Below are 23,181 nucleotides of genomic sequence, written 5' to 3' on the forward strand. Positions count from 1 at the left end.
CTCTAAATTGCGGGAAAATGCTATTTGCAAAAATTGTATATCTGGTTTATATTTTTTTTAGTTTCTACATGTCCTTCAAAAATGAAGTACACTATTGAAGGTCAATGATCTGGGTTTAAAACAAATATTCCTAGCACGGAGATGCAGACCTACAACATACGTAATGAAGACAAGTTGACGTGTGGAAGGAAGAACGTTAAAGTCAAAGTAAACTGCACAATTTACATAGAAGCGTTAAGTACAACCGATCTTGGCACACTGGCGCTTTTCCTTCCTTCCGACTTACGTTCTAAACAAGACACTTAGAGAATTCATATTAATAACGGTTATCCCAGGCGATGTTCTTGGATCACGTGGATCCTCCGAAAACAGGCTCCTGCAAGATTTGAAAAATACATTTGTTACGCCTACATTTTAGGAATCACGCTGACTAGTGGTCATGGATACGATCTAAGAATAAGTATACCAGCATATTCTGGAATCAAGAACTAACATAAATAAGTGTGAATACATAATGATCTACTGCATACTTGTCCAGTACAAATTCAATTAATTGCAGTTAGATGCAAAATTTCCCGACAATCAAGTCTCTATGATCAATTTCATTCCTGCGGTCAAAGCTGTACAACGTCGACGGATCGACGATTTTCTACGTCATTGAAATCGGCTCGTTTGTCTTTCCAAGTATTTACAGATTTATTTTTCATAAATTGGAACTGAGGGTAGTAAAGTTAAGTTTCATGCTCCAGTCAGAAATTCCGTTTTGCCTTCTTTTTGAAAATACTGGATTCACTAAGATGTCGAAATTGTTTTTCACATATTCGAACTCCATACAATCAATCATTTAAAGTAATTATCAACAGTTAACAACATGGAACAAAACGATCGAGATCTTGTTTAACATGAGATGAAAGTTTGTATAGCAAGTTTTATAGGTCTCATTAGCCAGGTATAACAGTGAAAGCATCAGAAATTAAACTGAAACAATCACTTTTCACCTTATTCAGATTGAAATTTTAACACTAGAAAATCAAATCGCATAAAAAATATCTAAACGTATTGAAAGTAACTGACAGGTTAGATTGTAGAATAACTTTTTCGAAGTTGATTCCATCAAATTATCTACACTTTATATTATCGAAAAATATTCGTTGGAGAACACTACGGGTTTTTATGTGTAATTTTTAATCGTACGTTTTATTTACTAAATGGTAAGCTGCAACAAGTAAAATGTTCAAATCTACTAAATAAAATTTACCAAATAACAATTAGAGGGTATTTATTGATGTAGCAATAACAAACGTTGTTCTCCCTCGGCATAATTGAAACTGTTACCTAAAATGTATCTTGGCAACAAAGAGAGGTCATGTCAAAGTTCACGTCGGAGGTCAAGCAAAAAGACAACACCACCGAGGAAAGACCAGCATAGCCTAATGATCATTCCTAAGCTAACTGATGGCATGATGATTGCAGCAAGTTGAAAAGAATCTACGTTGGTGAAAAAGAACCTCAAGATATTTATATAATCTACATCAACTACAAATAATACATAATGATTCGCACATATTTCCATTTATAAGCTAAATTACAGTACGGGTCGTACTGTGCAAGTCGTATATATTTAAAATGCAATCGCAAATACAAAACGAAGTCAAGGAAATCTCGTTAAGAACAGAAGGAGCATTTTGACGAAACAAAATCTCTCTCTCTCTCTCTCTCTCTCTCTCTCTCTCTCTCTCTCACTCACTCTGTGTGTGTGTGTGTTTGTGTATACGCTTTGATAATTTGCGAAATCAATAGCAATTAATCAACAAAAGTTTAATATTTAAGATGATTAAATCCCAGTTGGAAGTTCACATGCAATCAAAGCCATCATATTGGAGTTCTATTTTTGGTAAGTAATGTGCGCTATTTTTCTTAGCTTGATAAGTACAGAATAAAAACGCCAGACGCTTCATGAAACGAGTATATATAAAACATTAATTTTTAATTAATTTGTTGTTTTAAGTCCACTTTATGCACAGTAAGGCTAATCAGGACTGAACCTACAATTCAAAGTGGGATCCGAACCACTTGTGCCTCCACCGGGTATCGAACCCGGGACCCCTTGATTACAAGGCAACAACGCTACCACTGCGCCATCGGGTGAGTTTGTTTTCTTTTATTCAACTTCATGCACAGATAGGCTAATCGGGACTGGGCCTGCAGTTTAAAGTGGGTCCTATATGTCTCCACCGGGTATCAAACCTTTGATTAAAAATAAAACTATCATCATTTACAGATTTCATAATTGTCAAAATAGTACGGTTGCATATACTTATAGAAATTCGGTGTACATGAACAATTACGATTGTTATATATTTTTCTATGTATAATTTTATAACGTAAACAAAACAAGGGACAACTCCATGACTGAGAGCCATTAATATGACATGTGGCAAAATCAGTGGAAGTTATAATTCGTCTGTAGTTTATTGATCTGGTCTATTTTTACAAAAGGGTCCCATCCCATAGGAATAGGATATTTTTGAACAGGGACACTATTTCGTGGCAACTTAAGAAGGATTCCGATTTGAATATGGCCAATTTTTAATCATGTTTACAAGGATCCGAATTGCATAGTCGCCACAATTAGCGACCTGATTAAGCTGAACGCCAAACTAAAAAATATAGTTGCATTTTAATACTTGGGACCGCTAATTTAGAACATTGTCTAGAACACCTAGCATCGTAGTGCGTTATGCTAACTACCATGACACAGTTTGCTCTTTCGTTTACAAGAATAATTCTCCATCATGTTCAATTTTTACTCACAGCATTTTTACTAGGGAATTGATATAACATATATAACATGTACTTTATGTAAACATAAATGAATTTCATAATCATCCAAAAATCATTAACATATAAAACAGACCTTTATTCAATTTATAAAAAAAAACTGGTGCAAAATAATGCTAACATAATTGTATAATTCCGGAATTCCCAATCTTGATGGGTAAACATGGATACTGAATTGCTCAACAAACCACTTAAGTAACCAACTAATTTATTTTCACCGCAAGCCATATGTGCGCTTAACCAAGTTCGGATGATGAATTGCGGTTTCCCTTCTCAAAACTCATGAATGATCACCCAACCCTAATTTACAGTTCAAGCGCATAAAATCACGCAGGGTTGATGAACGCGTAGGATTCATTAACATGTGAAAAAAAATTCGGCATATCTTATTGTGTTATCACACAAGAACAGGAAGTAATTATAAAAATTATAATAAACGTCTTATATCAACGTATGTACACTGAAATAAGTGGGAAAGAGAAAAGGGGGAACAAAGGTCATTTCGGTACGCTGAAAAAATGTTCTCATGTTATTACTTCTCTTACAATGACGACGAAACGACACGAAATGGACTTAGCTCCCATCGACGAGGAATTTTTTTCGTGATCCGTGAGAATGTGTGTAGGTGTGGAGTGGGATGATTGTTCCAAAAAGCAACTCCCCCCACCCCTACCATTTCGGGGTCTCTTCATGGGTGACCTAACCGGAAACAGCGGTGTTTCGAGGTCGTAGCACCCCCCTCCGTCGTTCCGGAGCGTTCGTATCCTTTCATGAGTGCGCTTGTTCACCTATTGCTCGATCCTTATCTCGTTTCCTCGTGGAGGATTTGCTCGTTACAATGACGTTTCGGTGAATGCGTGCCATGGACTGTATGACGAAGTGCACTATAATGAACTTAATCAACACCGAAACCACAAATATTCGGAACTGCTCATTTTTAAGAAAGGAAAAAAAATCTTCTGTATGACTGAAGTTGCCGACTCTGAAAAAAAAATATCACACAAAAAAGACTTTGGTGCGAAACGATCTTGAAGAATGGAGATATAAAACGCGAATTAACCACACTCTGATCTGTGAAGTTTAAAGAAAAAAAAGCCTGCTCGTGTAACTTGAAAACGCTGAACCTAGGTTCAAAACTTGGATAATTGGAATAATTGTTGCCCGCCTTCAAGGTCAGTGAAACCATTATGGGGGTTGTCGGTTGTAGAAATATCCCACAGGGGGACGTTGCAACGTTTCTCCTTTGCACCGTCGCTCGGACAGGTTGAAAGCAGCCGAAGGTGCACGCCACTCGACTCCATTTTCCTGGGGCATTCAGCTAGAAAGATGAACTACTGGTTGGCAGCCGGAAGGAACACAACCCATTGTGCAAGCCGGTGAAAAGATTAACAAGTTGAGGTCCGGAAACTTAAACCTGGCTCCAATTCAAACTTCCAACAATCCATAACAGTGTTTGTGGATGCATTGTCTAGGACACACTAAGCTTTCTATATTACTGTTGTTATTATTATTTCAAGAGATCAACGACAGCCAAATATGCCACATTCTGCAAGTAGAAGACCATCACAAAAGTATAGCACACTCTCTCAAGACACGCGATTTTGTTTAGGTGTAAAAATTAGGGAATTTCTATTAGGCATTTTCTCTTCTCGCATTCTAGTTGTTGTTTTTTTCGGAATATCTAAAAAACAATATTTATTTTCGATTTTTAAATATATATTTAGTTGATAAAGTAGCCGGCTCGGTGGCGACTTCCGATTTCGCCGCAGAAATTCCCGGGTTCGAGTTGCCTGACCTGCATTGCAGGTCCTCCTAGGTGTTCTTTGTGATCGTTCCTTCATCAATTTCTTCCATCACTCATCCACATCGTGGTGATTTGCCAAAGTGGCATGAAATTCCAGAAAGAACTACGCTAAATAAGGAAAATTGAAAATATAAGTTGATAATCTAATCCAAATCATTAACCTAAAATATTCGTTTTCGCTCCACCTTAGAAATTTTGGTAACAGTTCGTTATATCGGAGACACATTAAAATCGGATATTTTGTGTTTCGCATGGTTCGTACTTACCAATTGTGTATTTCGGAACATAGTTCAAGGTACCACTATGCTTTTTACACGAAAACAAACACAATTTTTCACATACAGAGTGATTTTTTTTTATTCCTTTCTTCGTTTCCGGAACACACAATATGGCGGCCACATCTTGACTCACATTGTGGGTATGCAGTGTTTCCAACCTTTTTCACCGAAAAATACCTACTATGTGTTCGTCACAGGTGGAAATTGTACATTATGCACGGGTAGCTGACGGATAGCCCCACGAACCATTCACGGATAGCCCCACGAACAATTTCCGATAAGGTTAGGTTAGGTTTGGTTAGGTTAGGCAAGCATAGTGAGAAAAAGGGTTTGGAAACACTGACAGGGGGTTACGTCATGAAACGTACGCTGCATCCGGTTTAGGTACAGGAGGCAAATGAAAATAATGGCAATTGTGCGTCGGTGAGATATTTGTCTTGAAACATACATGATTTCCCGGTCAAATATATTCCACGATGAAAGAAAATACCTCGACAAACGTTGTAAACCTTAGACAAACTAATTTCCGTAAGTACTTTCTTCTGTAAAAATGAAGAAATGTGTCTCCGATATAACGAACTGTTGCCTACCGAAATGTTTTACAATTTTGTTCAAAATTATGAACTTCATTCATTTCAGGGCCAAAAGTCTAGTTTTTCACTTACCTCCGAAAAAAGGGAATTTTCGATGTTTTTGTTTGGTTTCACACTACTGAAACAGCACTATTAAGAACATCCAACACCGACAGTAAATTGCAAAACGCCAATTATGTATGTGTGTGTGTGTGTGAGAGAGAGAGAGTAGTAGTAGTAAAAATTAAGAAAAAATGAAAGATTATGCCGTTTCTCAGATACAGATTTTAATTTTCAGATACGGATGTTAATTTCCACAGACAGGTAAATGCGTCGAGAATAAAACTACGAAGTAAATGTTACAACAACAGGAAGAACGTCTGTGCAGATTCTTCAGTGTTCGTGCTGAGGGAGCAAAAAAAAAAAAAAAAAAAAAAAAAAAAAAAAAAAAAAAAAAAAAACCAGACAAAAATGATTTTGTCTTGTCTGCCTCTCTCTCTCTCACACACATATAGGATATGGGAAATTATACATCATTTCAAGGTTTCTTGTGTCCTCATTCTCGCATTAAATTATTGCACAAGAATACTGAGTTGATGGAATATTTCTGAAACTTTATATGTTACTATCCGAAAAATGTTAATTTAATTTAAATGTTGCGTCTATAAAAAACCTACGTTTGTTGTAGGACTAGAAGACTGTAACAAATAAAAATTATTTTCTATTCTATTCTGTTCTAAGACTGGTAACGTATGTAAAAATAAAAATGTGAGAAACTGAAAGTTCCATAAATGATTTTTATATTATTTTTACTGTTTGCTAGTTACTTTTAATAATAATACTCACTAGTAAGTCAATTTATTTCCCCCCAAAACTTTCCATTTCCCAGTAAATATAAGAATTCCCTGTTTACCCCTGAATTCAGTAGTAGAAACCCCTCCCCCCGAAAAAAATAAGTTTATTCGCATGCTGGCTGACTATAGCAGCATCGGAAGAAAATTTTATATTAGCTATACCTCAAAGAGAAGCCTAAGATAAATTCCTCGAAGAGCACATTTCAGCTGAAAAGGTACTCAACCGTCGGGAAACTCGCTTCTCGAGAGCTCTGAAAACAATTAAGGACACATTCCCAGTGAAGCAGCATGTCGAGAGAATTTTGGCCGTCTTTTTCTCACAAGGAGGCTACGTTAAGGTAAACAGTGTGGGGTACAACCGTTCCTAATCCGCTGGCAGGTGCAAGAACTGTAGGCAGGAAAAATACAGAAAAAGAACTTCTTGCCGTGTGTGAGAAACCAAAAATACTCACCGCAGGCGTTAGTTTGGTGTGGATTACTCATAACAAAGTCATCACGAAAAGTTGGGAGTGATTCACGTAGCAACGTGCTACGTGCGCAGAAGAAAAGCCGCAGTTACTTTCTTTGTTTTTCACTCTACGACAACGAACGCGTCAGGATACTGCAAGAAAAAGGTTTCCGTGGCGCTGAAAAACACAAATAACATATCGGTAATTTTGCTTACGCAGGCAGAAGTGATTCGTGCGTCACACATACCCAGCGTAGATAAAATTCTAGAAAACTACAAACTTGAACACGAACTGAAACTGTCGAAATAAGTTACTGCAATTTAAAGTATCCTCCGTAAGTAAATGTAAATGTTGACAATGCTTACAATCAATTTATTGTTTCGCCGGCCCCAGTGGCGGAGTGGTTAGCACATCGCACTACGACGCCAGGGGTCCCGGGTTCGAGTCCGGGGTTCGAAACCCGGCCTGGGCATGGATGTTTGTGAGTGTCCATTCATCAATTTCATCATATCATCACCCATCCCCATCTTCGCAAATCAGCCAAAAGTGGCACAAAAAGCGAAGTAAAATGAAGCAAATCAATCAATCAATCAATTTATTGTTTCTTCCTTACATGGCAGTATTTTTTCATTACACTCGTAAAAATAATCACTGAACAAAGAAACAAAATTACACTAACAATTCTTCCAACAAACTCAAAAAGGTTAAGTATGTGTTTAAAAGTGAATAAAGAGATAACTTCGTCAAGTGCCAGCAGCAATGGGATAACGATGCTCCTGAGGTTGCTGATGGGTTTGGTCATCCATCCACTGCGGAGAAGGCAAGTTAGGTGACAAAACGAGTAGAACGAGGAAACAGGAAATCCTCCATAAATCCTGTTACGAAGCCACGTCATGTATTAAACCAGCATCACCGTAGGTTACTGGCAAAGATCGCGATTGATTCTACAGATGATTCGAGTACAAGGCATTATAGCCAAGTGGATCTAAGAGTACTTGTTATACGTTGCAATTAATAACTACTCCTCACTAAACCCTTCAATTTTCTTACAAGTAAGTTGTTGGATTGTTAATGTTTCTTATATTACTTAATGGCCACACTGCACTTGTGACAAATTTGAGTTTTGTATCACTTGTATCGAGTTCACAGAATCATCTTGGAGCAAAAGGAGTTGACTACTTTTAGCTCTGTTTTACTTGCTGAGGCGGAACAATAATATACCTAAAAGCATCTCAAGCAAGTTATAAATAACATTCAACATAGGAATCTGTCTAGAAAGTTTTGTATATAATTGCAACGAGTAACCTTGTTTATAGTAACATTATTTTTGTTTCAAAACTTTTTTCTCTGCTCCCTAAGAAAACGTCAGCGATGTATGCAAAAGGGGCGAATTTTGCAAAAATCAAGATTCTGGGAAGAGCAATAAATTACTACAATCAGAAGAAACCATCTGACTCAATGTACTGTAATGTAGTGTTAAGAAAAGTACAGCTGAAATACGTATATGAACTTATTATTAGCCTCAAACATAGAATAATCAAATAAATATTTTCATTTTTACATAGTCGTACAATGGCCGAGCGCCTTCCGGCCTGGGCCTAGGTGTTATTTGCGAGTGTCCCTAGTCAATTCAATCTAATAATCGCTCATCTTCGCACATTTTCTCCATTTTGGCTAACCCCGACGATGAGGATGAGCGATGATTAGATGAAATTGAAGGAGTCGAACCTGGAATCCCTTATTATATGACGTTACCAATATGCTATCGGGAAGGACCCAGTCAATGCATTCGCCAAACAGCAGATAGACTACATGTAATACATAAATGACCAACTTAGGATCATAAAAAAAGGTTCGAGTCATACAGGCACGATCATCGTAAAGAGTTCTTGAATATTCCTGAACCAAAAGGGAAAGTTAACGGACAGAGAACTCAAATTTCACTCAAATATACCACATCAAAAAAATTACAATTTCCAATATAGTAGTTCGAGTGACGAGAAGGACAATTGTGGGGTGTTTATTCCGCTGTTAAATACAAAAACGTCTTACTTCGAATGTACGGTAACCATTTCTAGTTACATTTTTTAACTGTAATTCTCGTTTAGGTTGCAAATTCGGTATGTCCATTATGGATCCGACTATGCAATTGATATGTGAGAAAAATGTAAGCAGAGTTATTTTTTCCATGCTTACACAAGCACAATAGTATATTTAGCGTAAACGTTTGAAGTATGCTTTAAGTACTTAAGAATCATCCAAGGTGCACGCATTCTTCATGTGCTGCAAACGTATTAAATTAATGAAGTATTTGAAATATTTGACAACATAGTAGTTATGTTACAGAAAGTATAATTTTAAAAAACTTTATTAAAATATTACAACAGGCAAGTAATTTTCATTTATTACGTGTACACATCTTGTTAGCAACACTTAAGAATCACAAATAAAAGCATATGAGTTAATACAAGATGAAACCTGTATTACATAAATTATAATGTTTCATTAGAGTGAAATAATTAACAAGCTTAGTCATTCTCATTCTGTTTCACTTTCAGGTTCAGAAGTGACAATTTTTAGTAATATTTTTTTTTTTTTTTTCTACATTTCGAACGGATACAAGAGAAGAAACGCACATTTACAAGTAAAAACTAACACTTACATTCTATTGTTGATCATAAAATGTCTATTCATAATTATTGAGTTCCCCGATTTATTCTAAATTAGATGTAACTTAGTATCAGTGACCATAGGGCTGAAGAGTCTTTAAGATAAACATAGTTAAAATTATTGAAGTTTGACAGAAACCACCTGGAGCAAGAAATATGTGAAAATAAATTTTCAATACAGCACGCCTGAAGTTTTTTTAAACAAACGTTTTGCTTAACAATGATTGTAATTTTTTTTCAGCTTTAACTGTTCTTTTGCTCTAAACCAAGATTTACAAGAGTGTAAATCCTACGTAAGATTTTACTTTTTATTAATCCTTTTACTAAGACTATATCATGAATGAACCCAAGGCTAATAATTGGTATCTGATAGTTAATGTTGGAAGGAAGATACAATATAACTTTTACGGACTTCAACTATTGTAACACTTTCTTTGTATTCAAACCATTTCTTAAAAAGAAAAATAAGTACCTTTTTAGACCACTCATTATGATTCGATTTTCTGCTTACATAGTGAAATAAGTTACGTCGTGACACCTTATTGGAAATATAACTATACAAAAGACAGAGATAAATACAGTGATATATTTATAATAGAAAAATCATTAAAATTAATAGATATATTGTAATGATCTGTATGATTTTTCATGCGGCCGAGGTGAACGTATACTTTCCTGGAAATGATTGCGCCATAAACTGCTGAAACTGAAAAAGGTGCACTGTTTCTGAAAAACATATTTCACTCTGTGGAGCTTTTTAGTTTCTTTCATTTATATTCGCACATATTTCGAACGTTTTTTGAGTGTAGCTATTATTTTTCACAGTTTATGAGCACGCTCAATGCGAGTAAATTATGCAAAAGCGTTATTGTCAAACTAGCAGAATTTCTTTATGATATATATTTGCAGCAATTGATTAAGAGAATTGTGTTAAAACTGTAAAAATAAATAAATAAATAAATAAAAGCCTCCAACTGTTTACATGGAACTTATTGTGTTTCAAGTTTACTATGGTAAAAAACTTCAATTGAAAAACTGATATGAGTGATCACGTGTAAAGGAGGAACTAGACCATTTCTTGCGCTGTGGTGAAGTACGAGGATGCAATCATTGGTTACGAGTTCTAGCTCATCGATTGCAGGAAGCTGTACAAGCAGACGTGACGTCGCCTCAAGTCACGCACATACCTAATGGAAATTCTTCCTCATTGGAACCAAGTGCAATGTACTTGTCAGCGAGTCACTTCAGGGATAAAAATATCAATGTATACCTCATGAGCTCCAAGCTTCTTCCATTCTTTGGAGCACTTTCTAGTTACCTCTGAGCGAAAAACAAAGCACTTAAACTCTGATCCGTGATTGGTGAATTTGCTCAGGGAAAGGGTACTACTACTCTTATTACTCCCATATTGGATATTCAACCAACCTAACAACGTTTGAAATCACATATCCTTGGATATGGCAATCTCAGATCACCAATGAAGAATTGTTTGCACATGAACGACAACAGCAACATTTTATTACAGTTCAACACACGCTAGAAGCTTGGCTGGCCAAGTTTAAGGTGCCGAGGGACCTTTACCTCTTTCAGCAAAGAGATTTTCGAAAATTTTCCTCAAATAAATAAGTTATCAAATACCAAATTCTGAAAAATTACATCTATTTAGAATTCCTCCTAGACCATTCGAGTGAACCTTCACTTGGTTTACTTTCGCTGCTGTCTCTGTATTCGTGGCACGTAAGCCTATTTTCCATTACAGATACAAAGACAACGCATACTATAAATGCATATAAATGCATACTATACGAAGATTCACACGAATGCTCTACAAGGAAATATAAACAGATGTAATATTTCAAAATTGCAATATAGTAACTTTTTGAAAGAAGAGCAAGTTTTGAAGCAGTCTTTGCTGACGTAGGCCAAAGGTCTAGGGACACCTGAAGGAATTTGCACTTTAGCTGTAGGCCTACTAAAAAGGGGTATAATATGCAAGGCCACACCAACAAAGGTATTGAAAACAGAGAATCTTGCACTTCTTTTTTGAGAAGGGAATTAAAATATTCGGCATATCTAAATTTGTGATCAAAGCCAGGATGTTCCCGCGGTATTTATTAGAGATAACCACAGCCTAAGGAAGCAACTGCCAGTCGAGATTTCAATTACTATAAATTATATTGTATACCCTGGACAAGATGAAAATAATGTTTGTCTAAACCCGATTTTGAAGTTCAGTTTGTACAAGAAAGGTAATCGGGACTGGATATACAATTCGGGAAGTCGTAACAAGACGACAGCCTTGAGGTGATAATTTATGTATGTTTATATGCGCGGGAATGAATTTTACCGATAATTTTAAGGATTACAGGTAATTGGGAGGCACTACCAACAGTAACCACAATTGTTTTAACATGTTGGAAACGAATATGGTCTTACTGCTGTACTTTATTAAAACGAAATTTACCATTTGATTCCATTAAGACGATTTTCATAACAAGCAAAGAATAATCGGTTATTGGTGCATGTACCAAACCAGATGTCAACAGCAAGTAAGTAATTAACTTTTACAGAAGTCATTCTTAGATCCGCTAACGATATATTTAAAAGTTTTGTTTCGGTTCAAGAAAAGATGGCACACAATCCTTCAAGCATGGAATTAATTTTTCGATACAACCCCGTCAAAAGTAACATGGCAGCCTTAAAAGCCATTTTTCTTTTCCAACGGAAATTCTCATGGCAGCTATGGTTTGCTGCACGCACTTTCCTACTGCGGTCGCGATACGAGTCACCTCGGCGTTTCCTTGGGAACAAACGCTCTTTCGTGCTTGTGCGACATGCAAAAATGTCGCTCCACTCCGTTGAGGGCGTGCTAAAACCACACACAAAGCACGCTTCGAAGTGTTGCTCTACCTTCTAATGAAGGTGGGGCTCTTACTCTCTTTAGGAGATTCGAAATCTTTGCTGGCGCTCCCACTGAAGAAAATATCTTATTTTCGTTTTCACCGTTGTTTTTCAACCTATTGGGTTAATCGCGACGATGATGTTGATAAAATGGTTGATAGAACAAACAAAATGACACATTTAAACAGAGTTCAAACCTGGGATATCTGGCTTCGTTTCGTGTTACACTGACCACTTCCCATTGAAGAATATATTGGATCAAATCGCCCAAGTTTCAAGAATCAAACTACAACCGGAAATGCCCGCGCTAATCTTGTGTCTATTTGATATAGTTTTCCCTATATCATTAAATTCACTATTTAATACTAGAATAAATTCTGTATTTTCTTGTGAATATTGATATTATTCGAGTTTTATAGTATTTGTGTAGCCAGTGCTCGAAGTGGAAATTAGCAACTGTGAAGGGAAAGGGGGGGCGCTTGGTAGAATTCGGGGATAAGTGGGGAGTGGATGCTCTACACAAATTTTAACTGGCGGATAGTATCTCACGCATACCGAAACTTCCGAGCACTGTGAGAAGCACGTTTTATACTAGCTATATAGTTAAATTTTCCTCTTCTCAATACTGACCATATTTCAAGAAAAAATACGTAATTTAAAACGTGACAAGATTCAGATGTAATGTAAATGTAAATAAACATTTTAAATGGAGAGAAGCGTTTTGAAAACTTAACCCACATATAAAAACATTCACATAACGGAAGGAGAAAACTGAATGATACCTGCGTTAGAAGTTCAGGAAGTAACAGATCCTTGTACGGTGAAATTCCGGAAATAGATAGCTCAGCCAATAAAAGAAAAGACGTCTCTCATCAAAGAGTTGTAGTTACATTTTAGAAAATAGTGAAAAGTAGCAACAATCTTTCTGCAACTTAAATTAATTTACTTGGCTCTTATCTTCTTGGACACTATAACTTCTCCCTGGCAAGACACCTGTTCTATACATCAAGGAAAACAAAAACTAGTGGAATTGGAAAGTAATCTACCCGAGCACCACAGAGTGTTGCAAGTCGAGAGATGAAAAATTTAATGTTATTCCATGATAAATGTTCCCCTTCATTTTATACGGAAGGAGAGTATGTTCCGTAAGTGGTAAAATACTTCAACTCTTCACAGCTAGGGATCATTGCTGAGTGCCCTAGACGGTTGGTATTAATATTAATATAAAAGCAGTAGGAACAGACACATCCGACTGTCGTCGCGGAAACTGCACTTAAACTGGTATGTAAATTTGCACCAACGTTCTACATATATATGCACGCATAAAGTAGCTATAATGAAGGACTGCTTCTTGACTCGCGAAATTAAAGTAGGGATTGCATTAATGAGAGGTCGTTATATGCAGATGACTTGCTTATTATTTTAAATTCAAAAGTTATGGCAATGGTACTCGAGGAAAGGAAGAAAAGCGTTTAAAGCGTTCTTAGTTGGTATAATCCAAAAGAAATGCAGGTAACAATGCTAGAAATTTAAAAATTTAGTTCAAGGATATTTCTGCGTCGTACAAAAACTCTAAATAGAGTAAGATGAGGCGAGTGTGAGAAATTTGTTACGTAGAAATGTTGACCATTGCAGTGTTTCAAATGTATTAGAACAGTAAATTATGGGAATTACCTGAAAGTAAAATCTGTGTGATTCACCACCTTACAAACATTCTTCTAGCTATTGTTTTTCAATCAAGGGGGTGCAGAGTTCGATTTCAGGTGGAGCACAGTTCAGTGTTTGAGATGGCACGTAAAATTGTGGATGCAATCATGATAAACCCATCTGTTCATAAAATGGGCTTACAGCAAAAAGAGGGACAAATTTAGGAAAATTGTCACCACGTACAAATTTCTCTATGAGAAAAATAATCGTGGCATGATATCACATTTTGTTCCTTATATATATATATATATATATATATATATATATATATATATATATATATATATATGGTTTTGCTGTTATTTTATTAAATACCATTCATCCTCGTCGCTATTAAATAACCATGCGATTATATTGCATTAAAGATCATGGGGTACTTTCGAGCAAAGGTTGGACAAAATAGGAAAAAATATTAATAGAATAATACAATCATGTCATGTGAACCTGATGCACTACAGATTGCGTCGTACTGTACTACCATAGCTACTCATTGCCGAATCACCAAATTAAAGGAGCGGATAACGTATCTATCCCGGCAGAACTTCAGTTTGAATGGAATATTCCACTCATTCAATTCGTGGGAATCAAGTATGAGGCAGTTCATTGTTCTAGTTCATTTACATTCCCGAAGACTATAAAGGCTGGTAAAGAAATGCAATATCAACAACATTACTGGTGTTGATTTGCCATGCTAGCAATTAGTTATTGTTTTGAGTTATGTGAAGCATTTTCTATCATTAGTAAGAGCGATTATAAAAATAGAAAGATGAAGATTTGAGAACACGGTTATTGATAAAAGTAACTTGCCAGACTCGTCAAGATTCCAGGAGTGAAAATATGAAAAATAAGTTGCTAGTATGGATGACTTGCATAATGATTTGAAGTTTCGCTCTTCTGGATGCAATTCCATCATAACCTACCTACCTTTCTATCGGTATATTCTAGTTGCCATAAAGCAGTATGATAAAAGACTATCTACTGTATTCAGTATTGCTATGAAGCAGTGTGATAAAAGAGTATGTACTGAATACACGTTGCCCAACAGAAGACCGCAAGATAGATTCGGAATTTTAAAGGTCAATCGCTTACGGAGTCTACTAGCCGGTTCACTCTTGGCCAATGATTCAAACCTAGCAACCTAATTCTCGAGAAAACGGAGAACACAGAAGAGATGAAAGACACAGTGTATTAGTGAGGACAAACTTAAGAGAAAAGGCGCATTTAGCACTTAATAGGGTAAGATTTGAGCGCTGCAAGAACAACAGGATTTAACACATTAACATTTTAAATAAAAACAACGACCTCTCTCGCTTTCTCTCTAACAACAAACTCACAAACACACACAAAAAGACGCGTCGTATGTTAGGGAAAATATGAAAATGATAGCATTTCAGAATATCAACGAAAGTTAATATTTTTTTACAAAGGTAACAAATATGGCAATACCTTTTTCTACGTTAACCCAACAATATTCCTAACATGTTTCCTTTAAAAGGGCCAAAATTAAAAACTTGATAATTCTCTCGTGTTGAGAAACCATGGAAACATCAGTATGTTTGTCACATGTGTATATTAGGTCGAATAAATGGTATCCTGATTTCTAGTTAGTGACCGAAAGAAATAAAAGACGCAATAAAAATATCTAAAAACATTTAAAAACTGCCGAATTCACAGACTAAATTTTGCTCTGCCTTTTACTTAGTATCTCTAAGCAAATGCTTAAATAAATGGCATACCGGAGGGCGCCCGTTGGCGACGTGGTAAAGCCGTCGCCTTATAATCTAGAGGTTCCGAGTTCCATACCTGGTCGAGGCACATAGTTATTCGGGTCCATTTTAAACTGTAGATCTAGCCACGAGTATCCTTTCTGTGCATGAAGTAGACTTAAAAACATACCCAAGCATGTGTAGCGGCAATAAACTACGTTCATTTCTGACTCTTGTCTACTTCCTTATTACTTTTCCTTTCAGCTAGTGTCTCAGTAAACAATCAGAATTATGCGTCACTAAATGCACTTGCTAATTACAGTAATGTCAATTTTCTTCTAAATGCTCTGTGTACATAAAATTTTATTTGGCAAAATACTCTCTTCATTTGTTCGATAAGTAACTCCTCAACCCAAATGACAGCTGGCAATTAAGTTTCATCTAAAATAAAACAAAGATTAAATTTCCAGGTGTGAAAGATTTAGAAAATTCAAGAAGTAGAAATCGACAATCTAGAAAGAAAGTCTAGGTAATAAGTGTATAAACGTGGTTGCAACCAACTAACAAAAACGCTAAACTCACAACTACGAACACCTAGAATGTTTCACCTAAAGAAAGCTGATTTCCAAAGAAGTTGGATACGTATTCTACATATTTAATTCATAAAAATCGAATATCCAGGATTCAGCAATTTGATAAATGGTGACATTTACATTACTAACGCAAAGGTAATTAATACGGTTTTCTCTTCGGTGATTTATGAGCAAGATATACTTTTCATAACACCGCTACTAGAATAAATCTAATTATTATATTGCTAAATATGATACTACATTTCTGACGTGCATACACATACAAAACGAAAATAATATATCCCTTGAATAAATATGCCGAATTTTTTTTATACACACAACACACTTAAAAATCTTAGTGTCAATGTGGTAGCTTGTTGCTATAGTTTTACACAACCATCTTTACCAGTATAAATTCTGAATCAACCTTATTTCAACAATTAAAAACACCTAAGCTAATCGTACAAGGGCTGCCCGTACCAAAGTATTTTACTCAGTGCAGCTCTGAATTGTCACCTTAAAACAGTACACAATTAGTTAGGCGATTTGCAAGAAAAAAATAATTACATTAACAATAAATTAAAAAATTCAAAACCCCGATACTGCTTGGAATGCTTCTTAAGCTACCTATCGCAGTTTCATGACAAATAAGAAAATTGATTACAAGTAACACTACATACCAAGGCATCTGAATCTCTTTGAAGTTTGCCGCAGAGAAAAGCGAGAAAAACATGAAATAAAAATACCAGAAGGAAACAATCATTGGTTTCTTACTACCATTCACTTAAAAAAAACTGCAACGTAGTCCCATTAGTTCTTAAAGTACATTTCAGGGTACCTGTAAGTAAGGAGAAAAACTAGTAGCTACGTTAAAGAAGGTTGCACTATGGAACTTTGAGTGCACACAATGTTAGAGACATTGGCGTACAGATTGTCAAGTATATATAGCACAGAGACTACATTACATATTTTGTCCAGAACCTACAGAATTTACATGTAATGTTTCTCACCGAAGCTCACATGCAAGATTTCAATAACTCTATAGGTGGTTGGCCAATGATATGACGTCTTAACTGAATTCTTACAAGAGATTCATCATGTCCTGCATGCTACTTGCGTGATTACATGATCGAGAGGTTAGAGTAATTGCATTAACGTTCACACGAGAAACTCACCTTCTTCCTACCTTAACCTTTGACATGAACAAATTAACTACTATGTTGCAATGTACCTTACAGCTAAAATAGAAAGTGAAGGAAAGAAAAGATAAAATAAATTAAAATATAACTCGCAAACCAAACGCAAATCGCAGCTAGGCCGAAATAAGCCTAAGTGTATGGCCGTTGTCGGTTACTGCAACAAAGATCAATCTTCTATCCTGTTCCATGGTTCCTTGCTGTACGGCGAGTTTCTTGCAGAAGTCGCTGTTGCCCAAAGTCCATCGTAGCTAAGCCGCATACTCTTCACAGCACCGAAGAACCACGGGCTTATATAAAACACCCCGTGAATTCTTCCAGTGCCATTAAGAGTAGTGAGCACAAGAGAATGATGCAATTCACTGGGTGGTCACCTTGGAATCTACAAACCGACTGAGCTCAGTTTTGCCAGAGCCTTTGAGTGAAGCCGGGGATGTGCTTCGTTGCGCACGACTCACACAAAGCCCTGTCCGCCACGCTTTGCCGACGATACACAGGGCCGCAGCATGGGCAAAAAGCGGGACGACTAACGACATCTTGGGCCGGGTTTTACATCAGTGAGGTTTGCAGAACGGCGTGATCCAACGACAAGTTGATGTCGTGACAAAGAACCTCTTCGGCACTTGGTCGGCCAACGACTTCGGGTGGTGGCGGCAATGCCGACGCACGGCACCGCGACGCCGGAGTCACCGGAACGCTTCTTCCTTCCTAAAGCTTGGGAAAAGCTGTACGTGATAGCGAGGAGTTGCAACCGTCACAGAACAGTAACCATCCATCGAGGCAGGCAACGACACAGCAGGTGCAGACGTCACGTTTGGATCACAACACCATGAAACCCAGCTCAGCGACTGGAATAATGTGGTGCAGGGTCGGAGGGGAGGGGGCTCCGTAGGCAGAAACAGAGGAAGTCGCAAATGAGGTCTCGTGTCGTGTCTTCTCTGGCTCAAGGAACACAATCGTCATTAAAAGCAGATGAAACTGCACGCACGCCATGCTAGCAACACGTTAGTATCCCAGTACAGATCTTACCTTGATAAGAAAACAGGTATGGCTTTCTGAATCCGTGATGTACACACATCTATTCTTTGGAAAAAGAAAGAAAAGAACAAGCGAAAAAGTCTCATCACTGGTCGTGGAAGCGGGGTAAATACACTCCGTTCCAGTTTTAAACATTGAAATTACCATTATTTGCTCCAGATTATAACTCGCTTTAATGCGATAGATATTAAAAAGCTCCCTACCAGTCTCCTTTCCTCAACGTGAATACATTTTTAATTTACTCCACGGGTGAATGCGGAATGGCGTTCATTACCCTACTCCGCTAATTAGGAAAGGAGTGAAACAATAATTCGATTTCTGAATGTAGATATTCACCTACTACTGTACTGCTACGGTACGAATAGAATATGGCATTTCGAAATTCGAAATCGACTTGCTAACAGCGTGTTACTTGGTATGGACGTGAATCAAAGGTTCCCACCCCTATCAATGGTTCTCTAGATGCTTTTTCGATTAAAACTCAAGATTTTGCTTTTAGACACTTTGCTCCTATTTTTTCAACTTTATTAAATTTACACGTCCAAATACACAGGAAAGAATAATATATAGCTAACTGAATCTTTGAACACAACGTCTCGGCTGGAATGTTCTTTTTTGTTTTGTTTTTTAATATTCTCGCCACATACATTCTAAGTATACCTTTCAAAAAATTCCGTATGCTTTGCGATACATATACATTTTAGTTTCCTCTGTTCTGATATCGTACATTTTTCCATATGAAAGTTTTCCAATCGTAGTTTGAGTTAAACTGTACACAATGAAAAATGTTAAAACTAGGATAAATGAGACCAAATTCCACACTACTGTAGATAAATACTGTACAATAAAAGTTACTTGCACAAACGTTTGCACCCGCGATTCTAGGTTTAATTTCTGAAAACATCACATGTTATTAGAAACTAGAAAATATCAAATATCCTTTATGGGAATGAGGCAGCAATTATAAATTTCATTTAAATATGATCCTTAGATGTTTTTTTTTCCTTCTTGGTTGCATTTACTACGAACGAATCCCGTTACAAACAACATTCAATGGCCATGAACAGTACTTAGATAGTTCAAGAAAATAATATATTTCCTAACAATAACTGAAGAAAGCACATTTACCAACGAATTACATAATATTCAATCGTTGGACATGTTTAATTCTTCTCGGAAGCAGGTGAGTGAAAAATTTTGGAGCATATTTTTAGAATATACACAAACAATATACATTGGCACATTCAATGAACGTCTCGAGAGTGAAAAAGATCAGGAATTCTAACTTACTTTCATTAAAAGAATGTTGAGAAGTTAATAATTATTACATTTCGAACTGCATCAGTGATATTTGGCAGTTTTTTTAAATAAAAAAATGATCTACAGACATGGCTATAGTAGAGCACCTCATTCAAGGATAGCTGCAATACTCTCATAATGAGTTTCCACAGGAGGAAAAGTGCGTTAAAATAGCAATAGGAAATTAGTGTTTCCTAATCCTGTATTTTAAGCTTAGGAACTTAAGTCGTAAATCGCCTACATTAACACATATTATATCCACTAATTGCACTATGAAAAGCTCAATCGTAAGAATTCGGAAAGAATAAATTTCTTCTTGCATAGTCAACTCACTTCTGCACTTCTGCTACAAAATATCCGGAGATAAAAAGTGGGCAAAGAGAAAGCATAGGAATTACGAATGGGGTACGCAGTGTTCACATCTACCCTGATTAGTGACAGTATGCGTGATTCCGCTCAGTCGGCATTTTCTGAAGAATTAGTAAATGAAACAGTGAAGGGTGGAGCTGAAGTAACAGCTACGAAGTTCCTCGCTTTAGCAGTCCGCAATTCCTGCTCCACCTACTGAATTAATCAGCAAGATCGCTGACTTTCCTCCGAGTTTAATGCATTAACTTGCAGGAACTCAAATGAACGCAAATTTGGATTCTCTCGCTGCTCCCTTGTTAGATGTGATATTTAGAACGAGAAAATAGTCTGAATAAAATAAATGTCTCGATATTGTTTCGCATGTTATAGAAACATGTTCTGTTTCCGTCAGTGTGGAGAAAACGCACGTGGCTCTATAACAAGATAGACAGGTCGTTGTATACAATGAAAGTTTATTCTAGTGTTAAGTTTCATGGTGAGTGGTTTCCATGCGAAATGTTCCTATTGCGTGACTCGTATATTTTTTTCAGACAATTTTTATTCAGACAATTGTAGTTTGAATTTTGCGACTCTGGTGAAATTAATCACATGCAAGCTACCGTATGCATATTCAGTGCTATTTTTCAAGTTATGCCATTTGCAAATGAAGCCTGATAAAATGATATGCACACATTTTACCCGAAATACTTCAAACCAAGACCATAAATTTGTTTCTGACTTACATTCTTAAAGTATTTTAATAAAACTACTTTTTAAAAAGTTACGGATTCTCAGTTCCAAAATTTTAAAAGAATAGAACGTGATAGTCTCAACTTACCAGTGCAGCTTAAAACGCATATCGTCATGGAATCTGCAGGAAGAAAATTTACTATAATTAGACACATTTAATTTGTATTGAATAGTTTGAAATTAAACCAGCAAGAAATTGTAAGTTTATAATTGTTACAAAAAGGTTCACATTTAAGAAAATACTGGAGATATAAAGAATAAAAACTAGAATCCACTACATTTCATTGTCGTCACTTAATTATTATTATTATTTTTATCTAGTGCCATCAGTATTCTTCATAAAATATTCGGACAATTCAGAAAGATACCGATTCAAACTGCCGATTGTTCATTTATTCGGAATACATTAATTTATTTTAAGGGTAGGTGCAAATTATGCAAATTATTATGATCATAAAAATATAAATGAGAACAAGAACTTGAAACTGTAAGATAATTTGAAGCTAAATTCAGTGCACTGGACTGATTTTTATTTCCCCAATTTTATTTAAACTACGAATATGCAACGTGCATCAAAACGTAGCTATGATATAGTAGTTCACATGTGTGTCAAGTAATTTCCATCTACTTGTGAATTACTAAGGTGAAATACGATACGACTTTCCTAAATTGCAATTCTTATCTTGAATACAGCTTTGGTTGCCGATTCAAATTCTGTTGGACACGTCAGCACTTTGACTATGTGCATCAATCACACAATACGAGGGTAGGCACTAAAAGGAAAACTGGTCTCTGATTGGTGCTTGTTAATAAAAATAATAATCTCAAAGACCTAACACTATATTCAAAGTACGTCCTCAAAAAAAAATAATTGCTATATTACGATTGTAAGAAAAGTGTAAGTGCACAGAAGAGGGGGGAAAAGGGCATTTGAATAGAGCTAAAAGGAAATATACAAAGTAAAAAACGAGGCAAATATGTACTCGCTGAGGATTCAGTGGCCAATCGATGAGATAAACAAAATTGTCAAAGAAAGAACACAAGTTTAAAAAAGAATATCGTTTAAACATGCAAGCGGATTACGTATTTTTGCAGTGTAATTCTTAGGAGATATTCTAAATTTCGACAGTCAGTTACATGACCTATGCTTGTGCAATCTGCGTCCTTAGACGGAACAAACTCAAGAGAGGACCTATCATTTCGCTTTTCTAATTGAAATAAATGCATCACAGCGAACTGCAATTTCTGCCATAATATGAATCTAATATCCACAATTATATTTTCGTACTACACCTTATACTTACGGCCCGGTTAACTCAGAACAAAGCAAAAATCCCTAATATGGATGTCAAAGTCAATGAGTTAGTGGCAGATTTTTTTTTCTTTTTGTTACGGCGCCAGACTTCGATATACTTCGTAACTCGACACACTTGAGGCCACATCTCTAACCACTATCTTCCTGAGTCATTACTACGGGTAGCGACCTGTGACATTAAGTTAAACTGCTCTCCTTCCCTTCTTCTACCATGCCATTACCGGCGCCGTCTGCCACTTCACAAACAGAACCGAATTTTGAGCGTTGTCGTGAAAACACAAAAGCAAGTCAAAATTCAATGATTAATTGTTCATACTTTCTGCGATATTCATGCTCGTCGACTTGTGCCTTGTCTCCAAATTGAAAAGGAGACAACATGAACTATAGCCTCCCCTGGAGAATGAAGGCTAAAATTAGTAACTTCTTCGAATCGAAAATAAATACCAGAATAACCAATGGTTATGATCAGGGCAATGATTCTTCGGTGCTACAAATGTGGAAAATATTTTATTTTCAAGAGCTAAAAAATGCTCTACATATGTTTTAATAATGGTAAAAAAATGCAATAACATATCTTTCACGTATTTACATATCCACACATAGTAAGTACACTGTAAATAAATTGTGCTGAAGCGACACAGACAGTGGTTCCAAGAGTTCCACACCACTTTTCGGTCAACGTTTAACCTCAGTGGTGTTACAAGAATACAGATATTTAGTTGCAATCAGCACCACTGAAGTTAAACGTTAAACTGTCTGTGTCGCTTGAACACCAGCGTTTTATCAGCGTAGTTTTGCAGTTTATATTCTCATACAGAGACTACTTGTGTACTAGTTTATATGTTAGCATTTCAGAATGTTCTGTCCACTCTGAAAAGTTCG

General features: G+C 36.3%; 1 protein-coding gene across 1 annotated transcript in view; it reads right to left on the reverse strand.

Annotated features, from left to right (window-relative positions):
• The window catches only part of LOC145983682 (uncharacterized), a 179,012-nt gene that overhangs the window by 20,601 nt on the left and 135,230 nt on the right, over positions 1 to 23,181 (reverse strand). Inside the window, exon 5 of the mRNA XM_083116739.1 lies at positions 21,073 to 21,105. Within this exon, the coding sequence (XP_082972865.1) occupies positions 21,073 to 21,105 (33 nt within the window). The remainder of the gene's footprint in view (positions 1 to 21,072; positions 21,106 to 23,181) is intronic.

This window comes from Lepisma saccharinum, chromosome 2 (genome assembly GCF_977018435.1).
Source record: "Lepisma saccharinum chromosome 2, izLepSacc3.1, whole genome shotgun sequence".
Taxonomy (NCBI): Eukaryota; Metazoa; Arthropoda; class Insecta; order Zygentoma; family Lepismatidae; genus Lepisma; species Lepisma saccharinum.